The sequence below is a fragment of the Leptodactylus fuscus genome, chromosome 3 (assembly GCF_031893055.1).
Source record: "Leptodactylus fuscus isolate aLepFus1 chromosome 3, aLepFus1.hap2, whole genome shotgun sequence".
NCBI lineage: Eukaryota > Metazoa > Chordata > Amphibia > Anura > Leptodactylidae > Leptodactylus > Leptodactylus fuscus.
In genome coordinates, this window is record NC_134267.1 from 201,938,635 (window position 1) to 201,957,900 (window position 19,266).

The 19,266-nt window shown below is 43.7% G+C and overlaps 1 protein-coding gene across 1 annotated transcript; it reads right to left on the bottom strand.

Moving 5' to 3' along the window:
* Positions 1 to 1,437: 1,437 nt before the first annotated feature.
* On the bottom strand, positions 1,438 to 10,406 carry LOC142196925 (alpha-1,4-N-acetylglucosaminyltransferase-like). Its single transcript, XM_075266903.1, has 2 exons — positions 10,107 to 10,406; positions 1,438 to 2,049 (listed from the first exon to the last, which is right to left on the bottom strand). The coding sequence occupies exons 1-2, from the start codon at positions 10,377 to 10,379 to the stop codon at positions 1,438 to 1,440; spliced, it is 885 nt and encodes a 294-aa protein (XP_075123004.1). The 5' UTR covers positions 10,380 to 10,406.
* Positions 10,407 to 19,266: the final 8,860 nt, after the last annotated feature.

A 19,266-nucleotide genomic window follows, 5' to 3' on the forward strand; every position in this document is an offset into this window, starting at 1 on the left:
CAATTATCATACTCAGGTTTCTGAAAAGAGCCCTGAGTATAATAATAGCAGTAGTGGGATCACGGTCTGGGCCCGGGCTTGCTATCTGCCACCCCCAGCGGCCTATAGTACAAGGGGAAGTGGGGCCAGCAGTAAATAGGCCACTACCTGCTGGGGATACTACAGCATATAGCGGCCTCCTCTTCACCTGGCAGTAAGACGTCTGCGTCTTAGCGTAGGCGGCGGCGTGATGACGCTGCCTGTGCTTAGACGGAGAGATCTAAACCAGGGAAGGAGAAGGCTGCTCGGGTTATTTTAAGAGCAGCTGCTCTCCGGAGTTACTTTAGTCTGTCACCTCACCTCACCTCATTAGAGGTGCGGCGCTGGTTCTCCCAGACCACACCCTTCACTTTCTCACACTATATACCGTATATACTCGAGTATCAGCCGACTTTTTCAGCACAGTTTTTATGCTGAAAAAGTCCCCCTCGGCTTATAGTCGAGTCAGGGTCCAACTCAGGGTCATTTTGTTAATATAAATGTATTGTCAGGGGCCCCAATTGGTTCCTTAACCAATACATTTGCATTGGCAAAATGAGGCACGGAGCAAAGGACCTTCAAGGACTTGCATAAATTAAACCAAGGGGGAGCGTCCTTCAGTGGTTGCTACATTAAAGGGTTGTCCCATCACAAGGATCCTATCTATACTGCTTGTTAATGTGAATGTAAGACTTTTCCTAAATACACTGCTTCAGCAAAACTGCTTTGTTTGTCCACTATCTTACTTTATTCATTTTTTTTTTACACATCCCTTGACTTAGCTGATCATAAGTCAAGTGATGTATCTGCTGCTCTCAGGGGGGAGGGAGGAGGGGCTAAGTGCACGGGAGCGAGCCTGGAGAGGGGTAGTTTACACTTTGGGGGGAGGGAAGGGGCCACCAATACAGACCCGGCATCCGCTGTAATAGAGAGGCGGATGCCGGGGAGTGTAGACGCCGCCACAGGTGAAGCCTGCAGTGGCAGGAGCGATGCTGCTATTCCAGAGGGGAGGGGGGCGGAGGAGGAGCGGAATAGAGCGGAATTAATTCAAGTTATCTCTGACCTATGTAGATGTTAACAGAAATTGAAATCCACTTTGCACCATGAAAAGGATTTTTAAACAATTGTTAGGAATTATTTTAATCATACCTTATTATATTCAATTATTATAGCAAATATTGAATATTAATATAACAGGTTTTAAACTGCATTACATTAAATACCCCGATACCGTTATACATATTGTTTCAGAGTCATTATTTTAGTTTGTGATAAATTAACAAAAATATATATACAATATAAATCACTTTTCAAATGAGAAAACTGAAGGAATGGCACGCAGTAACAAATAAGAGTCTCAGTTTCAAAGCCCTGCTTCAAAACATAGGGGTGGCAATATCACTGCTTAGCGTGGATGTCTTAACCCTTTTTCCCTTTTGCTAGATAAAGATAAGTAGGTTTTTTCTTCGCAATTGCTTTATAGGTGGTGGGACAGTATTGTTTATAGAGATGTTCCACCAGCGTGTTAGACCCTGGGACCATAGTTTCTTGATTTTTATTCCTGTAGTTCCACAGATGAAGAGCATATGAATTATTGAAGGTTGGAAATATGTCCCATACTCTAAAATATTCTCTCCAATATGGACTCAAGATAGGATAAAATCGTTGTGGATTTAAGTAGGCGATATTTGCACACTCTGTATCCTCTGTGGATTTAAACTTGGGCATGCCACAATGTTTCTTCACAATACGTGTGAAAAGTGTTGGTCCTTGGTGTCCCCATACATTTCCTCTATAATTCTGTACAAAATTTAGCATGAACTCCCAAGTTAAATTATGATGTGCAGATAGCCCAAAAACAGCACTGCTGGTATAAAGGTCAGATTCAGCTGCTAGAAAATGGTCTTGAGGAATTGGCTGTATAGATATAACATCAGTATCCATATAAATGCCTCCATACTTCCACATTATTGCAAGTCTGCAGGCATCTGATTTAACTAGAGTCCAGTAATCTTCTTTTTTAGGGTCCACCTAAAAAAATAAAAATAACAATAATGGGTGGAAGATTAATTATACTATTAGTACAATACTACTATAAGTACTATAAGTGCAAGTATAATATTTCAAGTTTTCCCATGAAGATAATATAATTTTGACTAATAGTACTATTAGTAGTGACAATGCTGTCAAGATTACTCTCTACATTTTAAATGGACAGGGGGGTTCTCCTTGGTGTAACTATGGCCCCCACCGCACTAACACCCACTCTAATGCCACACTACTGGCTGGGCAGGACAGCTTTTCCAGGGTAAACTCTGCCAGTTGCAGCCACAAATCCATTTTGGCTGCCTAGTAGTCCAGCAGATCTGTGATGATGGGTGGAAGGGTGTACTCAAAGTATGACACCACCTGCTGGTTCAGGTTCTGCTGATGAGTAGTTTCTTCACTTCACTATGCGGGTGAAGAACGCTACTCATCAGCGACTCTACACTCAGGCTGCTGAGAGAGCTGATACTGCTCCGGCCCCCCTGTCCCCAATCCACAGCTGCCATGCCAGTGCATGGTGATCACTCCGGTCCCCAGTCAGACCTGTGAGAGGATAAACGCTAGCGCAGATGTCTCCATAGTAGTTTAGTTAGTCCTCCCTCTCAGTGGGTGCAAAAAAAAAGCCCCTATTTTTGACTGGAGAGTCTAATTTGGTGATGAGCCAATCATTCCTCTGCAAAATGGTGACAATTCAGTTGTCACTACTCAAGCAAATGAGCATGCATCAGGCCATTTGAGCAAGTGACTAGGAGGTACTTGCTGCATCCATCTCCATTGCATACTGCCATGGTGTATCTGGGTCATCTGCCTCGTCTTTCTCATCTCCCTCTAGCTTTTCCGGCTGCTCCTGCTCCTCCTGTCCTGTCACCTGTGTAGATAAACCATCCATTTCACTACACATTGCTTGTGCTCCAATGTCCTCCTCATCCTCTTCCAGCTCAGCTCAGCAAAGAAATAATGGCTTGGGACTCTCCCTCTCAGCTCAGCACAAGCCATCAGTTCTATGAAAGGTGCAGATTCCCCCTCTTGGAAAGGGAGGGACTGCAGCGCCAGCACCTTGGACAGGAGCACGTTCAGCTTTTGCACCATTGGATGAGTGCACACATGCTGTTGTCTCTTCAATTACTTCGGTATGACTGACTAGGAGGAGGAGCAGGAGCATCAAGACCAGCAGGTGTTGGGAAGGACACACGGCTTCCTTCGACTAAGGTGGTGGAGCCTTGACTGCCTGAAATGCTGTGCATGCCACTGGGTGATGCATGGTTCTTCCAGGCCAATTTATTGTGACTCTGCATATGTTGATGCAGGCTTGTGGTGCCAAACATTGGCACCCTGGCTACGCTTCTCCTTCTGCCCACAGATTCGATATATGGCCATGTTCACCTCTCCTGGCAGCTTAATAAAAAACTGTCACACCACTGAGTAGGCAATTTTACCCCCAACACTCTGCACTGACTGACTGCTACCGCCATTGCCTCTGCGAACTCCTGTGCCACTGCTTTTCGGGCAGGTAGTTTCCTGCAAAGCAGGAGATCTACTCTGGGCACATTTGGCTCCAGACCTCCCACTGCTGCCACCCTGGTGACTCCTGGCCATGCTACCATCTTGCTGGTTCCACCACTGTCTCATGCGAAAGCTGCGACCCTATTCTCCATTCACCCGGCTCCCAATTACGATCGGCTCCATCATCATCCACTACTGTCTGCAGGTCACTGATGTCTTCCTTAATGGTCTCTAAGGCAGGAGCCTGACTGCCTGCAACACCAGCTCCCACGCCACTCTCCTCATCACTACTTGCCTGCCTACCAGAGGAAGCAGCAGATGTCTCCTCTATATATTGGCTGGGTAGTAGCTGCTAACTGTTATCTAGTACCTTGTTTTTGCTGTGTAGTAGATCTGAGCCCACAGCATAGAGAACTTCTCTGGCTGACGGAACAGCAAAGTAAAAAATGCTGGTCCCAATGCTTATTTAATTATGCCAATTGCTACAGTCCTGAAACTTTGCCAATTACATAATGATTGTGAATATTCATTTATATGAAATGGTATGCCTGAACCTGCCTCCAGACCAACCAGTTCTGTGCCAAGGATAGAGAATAAGTCTTTCAGTACAGACACACGATTAGTTTGTATACCTGCCCACTTTATGAGTAACTAGCTTTAGCTCAGGGATGATACATCACACATAATGGAAAAAACAGGGACAGGTTTGGCCATAATGCAACCCACAGAATTATGCAGGGCCCTCGAGATCACATGAACACCGCAGCAGTAGGTTGTATGACATTTCTTTTTTAAATTGACTACTACCAATTGGATTATTACAACATGTACCCAATATTTTTCTCAAGCAGGGCAACACGGTGACTCAATGGTTAGCATTGCAGCCTTGCAGTGCTGGAGTCCTGGGTTCAAAGCCTTCCAAGGACAAGCATCTGCCAGGAGTTTGTATGTTCTCCCCATGTTTTTATTGATTTCCTCCCATAGTCCAAAGAAGTACTGATAGAGGAAAAAAGTACATTGTGAGCCCTATATGGGCTCACAATCTACATTAAAAAAAATATATATTTTACTCACCTATCCACAATCCTGTCCAGACTCGCTTCTGCTTTGGCCTCCAGGAGGCACTGTACAGTATATCCAGACATTGGAGAATGTCAGGACATGATATCTAGATGTTCTTTAGCATAATGTGAAGAAATGTAGGTGAGTGTGAGCAGAGGCGTAATGATTGTGGTCGTAGGGAGTTCAACCACGACCGGCCGGGCAAGGCACAGGGCCTGCGGCCAGCTGGAGATTGCCGGGGCCCAGTACCACTGTGACAGTGCTTGGCCAAAGCCTGATTCCCTAACCACAATGCATATTTTAAATTCAATGGGGCCCCAGCATGTCACTGGGCCCCTTTTCAATAGATATTAGCCCAGGGAGATGATTTAACCCCTTAACGCTCTGGTCAGTAATAGTACGTCCTGGCAAGTAGCACGTTCGCGCTCAGGTTATTACACCCGGCACTCGGCTGCATTACACAGCCGAGGGCCAGGACGAGTTGCCCATGTGAACTGCCGGTCGGAGCTCTGCTCCGATCGGCGGTATTAACCCTTCCGATGCCGCGGACACATGTCCGCGACATCGAGAGCGTTTTCTGTGACATCACCCCCCCCTTCCCCTGGGCACCCCCCTCGGCGAGATCGGGGGGTGCCCTGATGAATTTTATGTAGCCCGGGGTCTGGTTAGTGACCCCGGACTGCTAGGACCCCCACTTACCTGGTGATCCTGCGTGATGCCCGGAAGTGTGTCTGTGCGTCTGCATAGACACACTTCCTATATAGCCTGCAATACACGTGTATTGCATGCTATAGTACTGGACCAGCAATCAGAGTATTGTTGGTTCAAGTACACTAATAGGACAAATAAAAAATGTGAAAAAAGTGTGAAAAATAAATAAATAAAGTGTGTGAAATAAATAAATAAATTAATAAAGCCCCAAAATTCCCTTTTTCTATAGCAAATGAGTTATTATAAAAAAAAACACCTAAAAAATAATAAAAACAATGCATATTTGGTATCACCACGTCCGTAACAACCTGTACCATAAAACTAAAGCATTATTTCACCTATATGGTAAATGTCGAGAAAAAAAACGGAAAAAAACCGCGGGAAATAATGATTTTTTTGCCATCTCACCTTAAAAAATATGCTATAAAAAGTGATCAAAAAGTCATATGTACACCAAAATAGTACCAATGAAAAGCACAGGTTGTCTCGCAAAAAATAAGCCCTCAACCAACTCTGTCAATCGAAAAATAAAAATGTTACGCATCTCAGAAGATGGCGATGCCAAAAACATTGATTTATGTCCTCAAATGAGTTTTTGTTCGGCAAAATTACTAATGCATAAAAAAACCTATAAATGACGTATCACCGTAACCGTACCGACCCGCAGAATATAGTTCACATGATACTTATGCTGTACGCCATGTGGAAAAACATTTAAAAAGTAAAATGCAATGCCAGAATTGATTTTTTTTTTTTTTTTTATCCAGCAAAAAAAGAGTTAATAAAAAATAGCCAATAAGCTATAGGCACTCAAAAATGGTGTCATTACAAAATGCATCATATCCCGGAAAAATAAAAGCACTCATATGGCCACATCAACACAAAAATAAAAAAAATATAGCTTGAATAATGTGAAGACAAAAAAAAACAAAATCACCAAATGCGTCAGGAGGGGAATATATAAGCAGTGCGAGCGTATGTCAGGGTACAGACCAGTTTTGCAGCTTACAAGAAAAAAAAAAACAATAGAAGAGACCCCCAAAGTGACCCCCCAATCATAGGAGCTACTGAGACATAGTAGGGAATTTGGTGCTTCCAATGTCCTCCGCACCGCTTACATATTACCTCTTCACCATCCGCTGTGCGTTCACGTCTGGGATACTAATACTCACTACACCCCCTGATAAATTCTTTGAGGGGTGCAGTTTCCAAAATGGGGTCAGTTTTGGAGGTTTCCCACTATTGTGGTACTTCTAGGACTCGTTAAATGCAACATGGTATCTAAAATCCATCCTAATGAAATTGCTGCCCGAAATGCCTAAAGGTGCTCTTTGATTTCTGAGGACACTTATTGAGTCACGTTGCAAAGTAGGGCCACATATGGGATATTTCTACAAACTGCAGAATCAGAGAAATAAATATTATGGTATGTTTTGCTGTTAACCCCTTCATTGTTACGGAAAAATGGGGTTTGAAATGGAAAATGTGCATAAAAAAAGTGACTTTTGGAAATTTCACCTTCATTTTGCATTAATTCCTGTGGAACACCTAAAGGGTTTAGTAAAGTCCTTTTTTTAACAAACAAACGCAAAGTATAATGACCAAAATTTACTACCAACATAAACTACAATGTGTCACGAAAAAACAATCTTGGAATCACCTGGATAGGTAAATGCATTATGAAGCTATCCTCACATAAAGTAAAAGAAGTCATATTTGAAAAACAGGGTCTGAGCCTTAAGGCTCAAAGTACCCTGCGTCCTTAAGGGGTTAAAATAGTAAATCGGCATACTCACCACTCCGGCATCTTCCGTCATGGGCCTGAGGCCTAAGATCAGGCCCCAGAGGTCACATGAAGCACAACGGCATAATGACATCAGTGCACCCCCACATGACTGCTGAGGACAAATGACAGGCCTCAGCAGAGATTTCGGGAAGATGGCCAAAGATGATGCATACAGCCAGAGCCAGGATACCCAGGAAAGGTGAGGCAAGGTGAGTATCAGTGTTTGTTATTTTTATTCACCTTCCCTAGGCATCCGATTATTACAGTGTTTGCCAAAAGTATTGGCACCCCTGCAATTCTGTCAGATAATACTCATTTTCTTCCAGAAAATGATTGCAATCACAAATTCTTTGGTATTATTATATTATCATTATTATGTCAACCTGTACTATCTGTCGGCGTCTGAATGAAAAGGGACTGTATGGTAGGATACCCAGGTAAACCTCACTTCTTACCCAGAGACATAAAAAAGCCAGGCTGGAGTTTGCCAAAACTTACCTGAGAAAGCCAAAAACGTTTTGGAAGAATGTTCTCTGGTCAGATGAGACAAAAGTACAGTAGAGCTTTTTGGGAAAAGGCATCAACATAGAGTTTACAGGAAAAAAAAGAGGCCTTCAAAGAAAAGAACACGGTCCCTACTGTCAAACATGGCGGAGGTTCCCTGATGTTTTGGGGTTGCTTTGCTGCCTCTGGCACTGGACTGCTTGACCATGTGCATGGCACTATGAAGTCTGAAGACTACCAACAAATTTTGCAGCATAATGTAGGGCCTAGTGTGAGAAAGCTGGGTCTCCCTCAGAGGTCATGGGTCTTCCAGCAGGACAATGACCCAAAACACACTTCAAAAAGCACTAGAAAATGGACCTCTGTGTAACAGCAGCCAGGTTTTTAGGCTGTCAAATAGGTGCGATATTCGACTTGTAGCTTTGAAATGTAGGAAAAAGACAAGACATGGGAGAAATTGTGAAATCCAATAGGCACATTCCCCCATTCCTATGAAGCATAGCCAAATTTAGGCTGCCTTCACACAGAGTTTACGCTCCGCTCATTCTGAACGTCAACTTGTTCAGAGTGAGTGGCGTAAAAAACAGATCCCATTGACTTCAATAGGTGCTGGCATACGTGCACTACCCATTGAACTCAATGGGAAGCTTTTTTACCTTTTACTTTCTATGTGATACGCCGCTCACTCTGAACGAGTTTACGTTCAGAATGAGCGGAGCGTAAACTCCGTGTGAAGGCAGCCTCTCAGGGAAAGTAGATTACACTGACAACTAACAAAATATTATTAGTGATACTACCCCTGAGATACTAACTTGAATTATTTGGATCCATGATCAAAAAATCTTACACTCAGTCAAGATATTTTCAGTTAATCACTGGTTCACTCTTGGGCATAGGTACAATAATTGCTTGAGAGAGCCGCAAACACCTAGGGGTGGTTTTTTAGCCGATCCTGTGCGGTGTGAACAGTGTTTTAATCACCTTACACACTTATTTTCCTTTTTTGTGGGGGCTTGTTTGCTAACAAAACTTTTAACCAAGGAAACAAAGATTTGTTGGGTTTAGTTAGAGATGAGCGAACACTGTTTGGATCAGCCGATCCGAACAGCACGCACCCATAGAAATGAATGGAAGCATCTGTGACACTGACTTTGCCAGCGGCGTCACAGGTGCTTCCATTCATTTCTATGGGTGCGTGCTGTTCGGATCGGCTGATCCAAACAATGTTCGCTCATCTCTAGTTTTAATATCTAATATTATGCCCTTTTAGTGGTTTTGGGTTAGACTTATCCATGAGTTTTTTGTTGATTCAATTTAAGAAGGGTACTCTCTGGCTATTGTGTTTGTACATAATGACACTCATAATAACCCAGATATGCAGTTTATACTTAGGAAAAAAATCACAAACACATCAATTTTTTTTTTTTTTTCAGACTGTCCAGCAATTTACAAATGTTGGCAGTCCTGCCAAGCATTGATCTACAGATAATCCATGGCAGATAATCCATGCCAATAAGGATTATGATGTGCATTGTGAGGCAAACTTCCTCCAGATTTATATCTAACCCCTCGTTCACATTTGCATTGGTATTCCGTTCGGGGGAGTCTGCATGGGGACCCCCCAAATGGAATACCAAATGCTATTGCAAGCAATGTACAGTGAAAGCTCATGGATCCCCATAGACTATAATAGGGTCAGTGTGCTTGCTGCGAGATCTCCGCAGGGAACATATGGAAAGGAGAGTAGTTCTCAATCTACTTTTCTGTCCACATGATTCATGCAGAGATCTCACAGCAAGCACACGGACCCCATTATAGTTTATGGGGTCCATGTACTTTCACTGCACACTGCTTGCAAATGCATTCAGTAGTCCATTTGGGGGTCCCCATGTGGACTTCCCCGAATGGAATATCAACGCAGATGTGAACAAGTGGTAAATATGTGAACCTGCGACCCTGGGCTAACCCCACCCCGGGCTCCCCGTGTGCCGAGGTTACCGGGGTGCAGAGGGTTAGCAGACCGTGCTGCGGAGGTCCACACTCCCGGGGCCCCGGCGGACTCACCAGTCCATGCCGCACGCGGGCTCCACTGATGCCGGCATGTGCAGCACTCGACTGCCGGCATGCAGGATGCCATGTTCTTCATGTCAGCGTGCGGCCGGATTGTAGTTCTATAGCTCCGCTCCTGCAGTGGCCTGGTCCAATCAGAGCCCCACACCTGACGTGGTGACGTCAGCTCAGGTCTTGCAGCCTACACAGACTGTGAATTTGGTGCTCTCAGATGGCCAAAGCGGCAACATACAGGGATTGTGAGGCGCCTATGTTCTTTCCCGGGTGCCATTCTAGGTATGTGCGAAATTTCATTGAAATCCATTCGGGAATTGCGGCGTGAAAGCGGAACAAAAATCAAAACATCCAAACACACAAACTTTCACATTTATAATATTAGTAAGGATTAAGGATGTATACGGCTTACCTTCTTGTACCAAGGCAAAAATGGGGTATCTGCAAATAATTTCTCAAATCTAAGAGGAAATAGGTAGATATTTTTGAAACGTACGAGGGTTGGGTACTGTCTTCGGGCTTTCATTTTATCACTGTAAGTCAATATGTCATCTAGACCTTCCATGAAGAAGACCACTGGTCTGTCCGGATATACTCGAGCCGCTGATTCAATTGAGCACAAAACCAAAGATGGTTCCTCCATTCTATCTGTGGTTTCCACAAATAAGATATTATTTCCTTCCATCAGGAGAACATTTGGATTGGTTATATTTAAATCATCATTATTTTTATCATTCATTTTTTCTTCATTTAATGATTTGGTGACAAAATCATTGGAAATAAGAAAATCAATCATGAATTTCTGATCCTGTTTGAAATAAGTTCTTATTAGAAGACATATGGCTGCTATTAGCAGGGAAACACTCAACATCCTTAGTCCTTTCTTCATAGTTGTGATGTCCAGTTAAACTGTAGGGCAAGAGAAGTGAAATATTACCAGGAGATTACCATGACATCCTTAATTTAATATTGCTCTTTATCCCTTTCCTGCCAATGGCATTTTTTTATTTTGGTTTTTCATTTTTGACTCTCCTCCCTCCTTCCAAACCCCATAACTTCTTTATTTTTTTATTTTTCTGATCTCAGAGCCATATAAGGTCTTAATGTTTGCAGAACAAATATTCAGAATGGAGTGGATTTGAAGAAAAAGTGCATTTGTGCGACATTTTTATGAGCTTCATTTTTACAGCGTTCACTGTACAGCCACAATGGGGTGTCACTTGTATTCTATGTTTTGATGTAATTCCAGGGATACCAAATTTATATGGTTTTATTTATATTTGAACCCCTTAATAAAAATCCAATACTGTGCCAATTTTATTTTTTTTTCTAAAACTCGCCAATTTCTGACTCCCGTAACTTTTTTATACTTCGATGCACAGGGATGCATAGAGCATTTTTTATGCAGGACCAAGTGTATTTTTGGCTTCTACCATTTTGGGGAATTGCTTTTGCTTTGATCACTTTTTATTTGAATTTTTATCAGAGGCAAAAATGGCGGTTAGCTACTTTTGACCTTTTTTCCTGCTATGGTGTTTACCGTAAAGGAAAAATATTTTATAGATTTGTAGACCGGGAATTTTTGCACACAGGGATACCTAACATGTATGTGTTTCACAGTATTTCTGTACTTTTATATGTGTTCTAGGGAAAGGGGGTGATTTGAATTTTTATTTTTTTTTATAATTTTTTTTAATGCATTTGTTAGACCCCCCCTAGAGGTCTTGAACGCCAGGGGTATGATCACTAAGGCAATGCATTACAATGTTAATGCATTGCAATGCATTGCTATATATTGTGGCTTCTATTGCAGGCTACATAGAGTAGCCTGCAATAGAAGCCAGTGAATGACAGGCCGGGAAGCCTTCACAAGGCTCCCCACTGTCATGACAACGTGATCCCAGACCTGGCGGCGCCCATGCGCCGCTGGGAAAGTGATGCCTTGGTCAGCTTTGACCAAGGCGCCTAAGGGGTTAATGCCCACGATCGTTGTGGGCACCAACTGTGGTCATTAGCGCTGGGTGTCTACTGTATAAAACAATAGACACCTGGTGTCTATGACAGTTGCCTGGCTCCCGAGCTCCTGCTATGTTTAAACACCCAGCATCTGCCGTAATAGTACAGCGGATGTCGGGAAAGGGTTAAGGCTAAGGCCCCACAGGTCGTCCCGCAGAAATGTGGTGGGAACGCACTACGATTCTTCTTGCAGCACTTTAGACAGAAAGTTTGCTTAGTTTTCCTCCACTGACTTTCTGTTACAATTTTACCTATGGGGAAACCGCTGGTGTTTCCGTAGGTATAATTAACGTGCCGGTTTTGGAAATTGCGGTGTGTCTGCATTGCAGTTTTACCGCATGGGGTTCGCTAGAATTTCATCTACTTTGCCCTTACTGTAAAATGCCCCAATTTTTCCCATGGCATCTCAGCGTTTCTGTCTAGTGGGCAGCTAGCTCTACATATAATGTTTTTGCAAAATCTACAAATATTTCACCATGAGTAGATATTGAATATAAAAATAACAACAACAGCAGCAACAAAAGACTGTATTGTATATCACTGATCTATAAATTTGTATTTGGCTCCAAAGTATGTAAAGTCATATATTGGATCACTATTGCAGCATTATTTCATACACACCTGTAAAACAAATAAGCAACTCTTCCAGCATCTGGAAAATGAATAGGGGTTCTGTAATGGAGCCCAAGATACACCACATATTGACACTCATGGGGGTCTTTGTAAATTGCAAATCCTACACATTCATCCATCCACTATTTCAGTTAAGAATTTCCAATATCTCTATCTATCTATCTATCTATCTATCTATCTATCTATCTATCTATCTATCTCCTATCTATCCATCCATCCATCCATTCTCTCTCTCTCTCTCTCTCTCTCTCTCTCTCTCTCTCTGGAGACTGACATTAGAAAAAGACCACATGACCCATGTATTCTACCCTTGTATGTGTTCCATTATATTTTAGGATAGGAATGTGTTACTACTTTTATCATTTTATAACACTAGGCAGATTTTTTGGCAGACTTCTAAGTTTTTCAATACAATCACCTCTTTAGTATAGAATATACTCACGTGAAATGGACTGTTCACTTATGGGGTGCAAACTTTACACTATCCAGCTATCCAACCTGTTTTCTATTTAAGTCTATGAAAACATAATATACAGACTCTCAGAGACTTACATAGGAAAAGTGACTTCTGGCTGTTGTGTGAACTGTGAGGGCAAGTTCACACGGGGCTAGTGACTGCGTATTTTGGTCCTGATTTTGACGCGAGAAGTGCATTAGAATCAGGACCAAAATGCACTTGAAAATGCAATGAAGAGGAGATCAGACAGAAGAACATTTGTGAGAAGCAGAACAACTGAAAAGATGCTGGAAGAGCCTGACACCATCTGTCCAGCATGGTGGAGGTAATGTGATGATCTGGGGTTGCTTTGGTGCTGGTAAAGTGGGAGATTTGTACAAGGTAAAAGGGATTTTGAATAAGGAAGGCTATCACTGCATTTTGCAACGCCATGCGATACCCTGTGGACAGCACTTGATTGGAGCCAATTTCATGCTACAGCAGGACAATGACCCAAAGCCACCTCCAAATTATGCAAGAACTATTTAGTGAAGAAGCAGGCAGCTGGTATTCTATCTGTAATGGAGTGGCCAGTCACTAGATCTCAACCCCATTGAGCTGTTGTGGGAGCAGCTTGACCGTATGGTACGCAAAAAGTGCCCATCAAGCCAATCCAACTTGTGGGAGGGGCTTCTAGAAGCGTGGGGTGAAATTTATTTTACCTCAGCAAATTAACAGCTAGAATGCCAAAGGTCTGAAAGGCTGGAATTGCTTCAAAATGAGCATTCTGTGACAAAAGCAAAGAGAAAATTATTATTTCAAATAAAAATCATTATTTCTAACCTTGTCAATGTCTTGACTATATTTTCTATTCATTTTGCGATTCATTTGATAAATAAAAGTGTGAGATTCATGGATTTTAATCCTTTAATTTCATAGAGTTTAATCCATTAATAGTTCCACAGTGGGGAAATGTCAGTGTGTTACAGCAGCATAGTAATACAGATATATAAGCTGAGAAGAGAATATATACTAGGAGTCCATAACAGCTAAGGAACTGAAGAAGAAAAGAGGAAGACGTCATAATCATTAGTTTCCTGTGCGGAGTGATCTTCGCTTGGTCTGATGTAGATTATACAGCCGGGTCGTGGTTGGAAGGAAGGACTTGCGATAGCGCTCCTTCTCACATTTGGGGTGAAGCAGACGGTCACTTACAGTGCTGCCAAGTGTCATCAAGGTCTCATACATGGGGTGGGATTTGTTCGCCCGCATGGAGCTGACCACAGGCAGTATCCTTCTGTCACCCACCACTTGTACTGGGTCCAGGGGGCTCCCCAGGACAGAGCTGGCCCTTCTGATCAGCCTGTCAAGTCTATTTCTGTCCCTGGTTGATATACTTCTCCCCCAGCAGGCCACACTGAAAAAGATGGCTGAAGCAACCACAGAGTTGAAAAAGGCCCTAAGAAGTGGCCCCTGGACTCCGAAGGCCCTCAGCCTCCTGAGCAGGTAGAGTCTGCTGTGACCCTTTCTGTGCAGCGCCTCCAGGTGATCAGCCCAGTCTAGTTTATTATTGAGGAGCACACCCAGATACTAATAGGTCCTGACTTTCTCAATGCATGTTCGTTGGATCTCCACCGGGGTCGGAGCACTTTCTCCGTTTACTAAAGTCCACCACCATCTCCTTGGTCTTCCTAGCATTAATCCTGAGCTGGTTCTGCTGTCACCATTCAACAAAGTCCCGGTTTAAGTATCTGTATTCCTTATCGTCACCATGAGTGATAAGGCCTACTATAGCAGAGTCATCGGAGTACTTCTGTAAGTAACAGCTGGATGAGTTGTGCCTAAAGTCAGCAGTGTACAGTGTGAAGAGAAATGGGGCAAGAACTGTACCTTGTGGTGCCCCCGTACTACAGATCACAGTGTCAGACACACCGTCCTGGGCTCTCACATACTGAGGGCGGTTTGTCAGGTAGTCTAGGATCCAGTTGGACAGGTGATGGTCCACACCACCAAGGTTCAGCTTCTCCCTCAACAGCCCTGGCTGAATGGTGTTGAACGCACTGGAGAAATCAAATAACATTATCCTCACAGTGTTCCCAGGTTTCTCCAGGTGAGAGAGAGCTCTGTGAAGAAGGTGGATGATGGCGTCATCTACTCCAATGCCTGGCCGATAGGCAAACTGGAGGTGTGTCAGGACCAGTCTCCCTAGGACCTTCATCAGGTGGGATGTCAGTGCTACAGGTCGTTAGTCATTGTAGATGCACACGAGTCTTGGGATAACCCCGACTTCCATCTACCAGGAGACCCACTATCCTCTATATTAATGTATTCCATCCTTCACTCTGCTAAACTAGGGACTGAGGAGGGTTTTGGTGGGATTACCAGAGCCACAATGAAAGAAATCCAGCCTCCGCTAGGACTACTCCCATCTCCGCTACCACTCAGCATGCCCTAGAACCTTACATATTACCTATAGGAAGAAACATATAAGGAATAACATGTACCTCATGCCTGACAAAATAACTCATGCTTCATACTACAGAAATAGTTACAGAAACATGCAAACATAATTTTTGCAATAAAACAGTTTACGAAATTAGACTTGACTACCGCTTACTGCCTGAAGTGATGAATGACGTATCCTATGTGATAGGAGCACAGAATATCAGATTTGGTGAAGTCATTACCATGTACTGTAATGCAGACATATTGCAACTGGACTTGAATGAAATAAACAATCTTTCTTCAATGCTTAAAAAAACTGAGTAACCAAATCAGATTCAATAACATAGTTGCAGGAATATGAAAAAGTCCCTGAGGTCAATCTCTCTATTGTAGACAATACGGTATTGTAGACACGGACAATAACTGCGGTGTGTGCGGAGGGCAATAGAATCTGGAAGCTTAAACAAAATGAACTTGTTAATCTATAATTGCAATTTCTCTAAAATTGTTACTGATGCTGAGATACAATGTAGCCGAAGTATAAAGTCACCTACCTGTCTCAGAATGTCTCACAAGTGTAATATATAGTTGGCAATAAATTATCGCAACATTATGCAACACCCATAAAGAAGTTTTGTAACTCATAAAGGAGAGGCGTAGCTTGCATAAATTATAACTAAGTATTCAACAAATATTATGTCACATAGGTTAATTATAGAGCTACATGCCTGGAAAAAGAAAATCAAATTTTTCGCAAACAAGGAGAGCTATGAAGGAGCCAGAAGTCACAGAGCTCTCCACAAGTGAAGCTGAGGGGGGTCATCAAAACCAACAACACGCTCATTTTATGGCATCCCAGTGAGCTGCTGAGATACTGAAACAATCACGGGCACAGTGTGAGGAACGAGTTCAACAGCAAGCCAGCTTGACAGCAAGCCAGCTTGACAGCTGCCGAAACGCCGAAGGATGTGGATCATCAACGCCAACAACACGCTCATTATATGACGTTCCAGCAAGGTGCTGAGATGCCGGAACAATCACAGGCACAGTGCAAGAAACAAGTTCAGCGGTAGGCCAGCTTAAGAGCTGCCAAAACACCGAAGCAGGCAGATCATCAACTCGAACAACACACTCATTATATGGCGTCCAATCAGATCATCAAGCAGGACAGCTAGAGAGCTGCCGAAATGCCGAAGCAGGCGAACCATTGACGGCAGCAATTTGCTTAATGTAGGTGGATCATCGACACCAACAACGCGCAGACGAAGTCGCGAGCAGAAGCTAGTATATATATATATATATATATATATATATATATATGAAATATATCCCACAGCGGCCCCTGCAGCCTATATTATGCCCCACAGTGGCACAATAGACTGTGGGGCTTAATAGAGGTTGCAGGGGGGCTGCTGTGGGGCATAATAGAGGTTACAGGGGCCACAGTGGACCCTTCAAGCTCTATTATGCCCCACAGTTGCCCGCCCCACAGTTGCTTACCCATGAACTATTATTATACTAAGGGGTCTGAAAAGACCTCCGAGTATAATAATCGGAGCCCCAGGGGAGATGAGGGAACATAATAAAAAGTGTTTCTCACCTCTCCGGGATCCGATGTTAATGCTAGATGTCGCGTGTTCTGGGATATTACCATATAGGCCCAAATCCTGTGCTAGCAGTACCATACAGGTCCAAAGCCTGTGCTAGCAGTAACAGCCTATTGCCATACAGGCCCAATGCCTATGCTAGCAGTAACAGTAGCAGTATTAGTACAGGCTTTGGGCCTGTACAGTACTGCTAGCACAGGCTTTGGGCCTATATGGTAGTATCCCAGAACACGTGACGTCTAGGCATTAACATATAGGCCCGAAGCCTCCTAGGAGTAACATCGGATCCAGGAGAGGTGAGTAACATTGTTTATTATGTTCCTTCACCTTCTCCAGGGCTCCGATTATTATACTCGGGGGTCTGAAAAGATCCCCAGTATAATAATAGCGGTAGTGGGATCGCGGCCTGGGCTCGGGCCTACTCACTGCCAGCCACCATGGCCTATAATACAAGGGGAAGTGGGGGATACTTCAGCAGGTAGTGGCCTATTATAAAACAAAACAAAAAAGTTGTTATACTTACCGACCTCGCTGCTGCTGTTCCCACTGCCACCGCATCCTCTTCTCCCGGCAGTACGCTGCGTCTCAGCGCAGGGGGCGTGATGACGCCGCCTATGCTGATACGTAGACGTCTAAACCAGCGCAAGAAGAGCGGCAGCTCTCCTGCGCTGGTTCAGAGAAAGAAAAAAAAAGTATCGCCCGGGGTTGCCGCCCCCCTCCGGTCCGGCGCCCGAGGCGGGCGCCTCACCTCACCTCATTAGAGGTGTGGCGCTGCATAAGAAGTAATGGGAGGTGAGTATGAATGTTTTTTAATTTTTTCACCTCTCCTGGGCCTCCACCTATTATACTCTGGGGTCTGAAGGTGGCCATTTTAGTTTGTCTGAGGCAACTCCCCATTTGTTCGGTTTTGTAAAAAAAACTAACAATTTGGAATATTTGGGTGGAACCTGGCTATTTTATTGTCACTGCCTACTTTCCCCATAGACATACATTTCACTGTCATTAAGGCCCCATGTAGCGAGTCTCAGCCGAAAAACTCTGTGGAAAAGACCGTGGTGGAAACGCAGAGGATTCCTCTGCGGACTTTCTGTCTCTATTATACCTGCAGGGAAACTGCCAGCATTTCTGAAGCATTTACTGGTAATATCCCTGACCACGTGACGTCTGGGCATTACCATATAGGACTGAAGCCTGCTAGCATTAACATCAGATCCCGGAGAGGTGAGTAACATTTTTATTATGTTCCCTCACCTCCCCTGGGGCTCCGATTATTATACTCTGGGGTCTGAAGAGACACCTGAGTATAATAATAGTTCATGGATCTGTGGGGCATAATAGAGCTTGAAGGGTTCACTGTGGCCCCTGTAACCTCTATTGTGCCCCACAGTCTATTGTGCCATTGTGGAGCATAATATAGGCTGAAGGGACCACTGTGGGATATATATATGAGGAGTGAGGAGTCAAAGATGCCTGCGTCTCAAACTTTACAGAGTCAAGTCACAGCTGCAAGAAGTGGTCATGGCGGTCCAAAGGGAAGAGACGGTAAATGTGGGAAGACCTCTCATGTGAGTATTACTGCACAAAATATTACTACATTGTATTTATTGTAATGTTACCGCTAGCATAACCCAACCCCCCACTGTCTGATGCGGACGATCAAAAGTTGAACAACACCCACCCCCCCCCTTCTGGACTCAATATCAGGGAGGGGGCTTCTTTTGATTGTCCGCCTCAGGTAGCAGAGAGGCTAGGTTCACCACTGTTCTTATGGCATCAGTCATTCTCCTGGCGACATCCAGCGCTCTTAAGACAGTATACCTGCAAGAAAGTCCTGATGTAGGAAATATTGTGGTATCCTGCGGGTCAAAACCTGTTCAGATACTTATTTTCTAGCGTTTCAGGTGCCACCTGCCTGAGTTTCTATGATCACTGATGTAATCACAAGACGTTATTAATGAGGATTCATGAGGATGACTTTTTCTGCAACCTATTTCACCACACCCTGGGTGCTGCGATGAAGCTTGCGATCCCACACCCGTGATCCTGTACAGCGTTAAAGGGAACTGGTCTGAAAGTTTTGGGACACTAAAGCACCAGAATGAGTCTGTGGACAGGTGGTTTAGTGTCCCAAACCTGCTGATGATAAGCCAGTCCATCCTAAATGACTGATGCCTACTAAGAGATGAGCCCAATGTTCTCACTGAATTCACCTCTAGTGCCCCCACCACATGTACTCTTCTCCATCATCTGGGCAGTACACATCACCTTCATTGTGCATACACTGCACATCAAATACACAAAGAGTTTGACCTGGATACAAATTACTGACATGAATAGTAGGCTTACAAACAATGCCAATAATAATTATTGTGATTATTTTTTTTACCAGCTTGGGAAAACTAGCTAGACTGGTTTTTCAACTTCTGCTCAGAAGT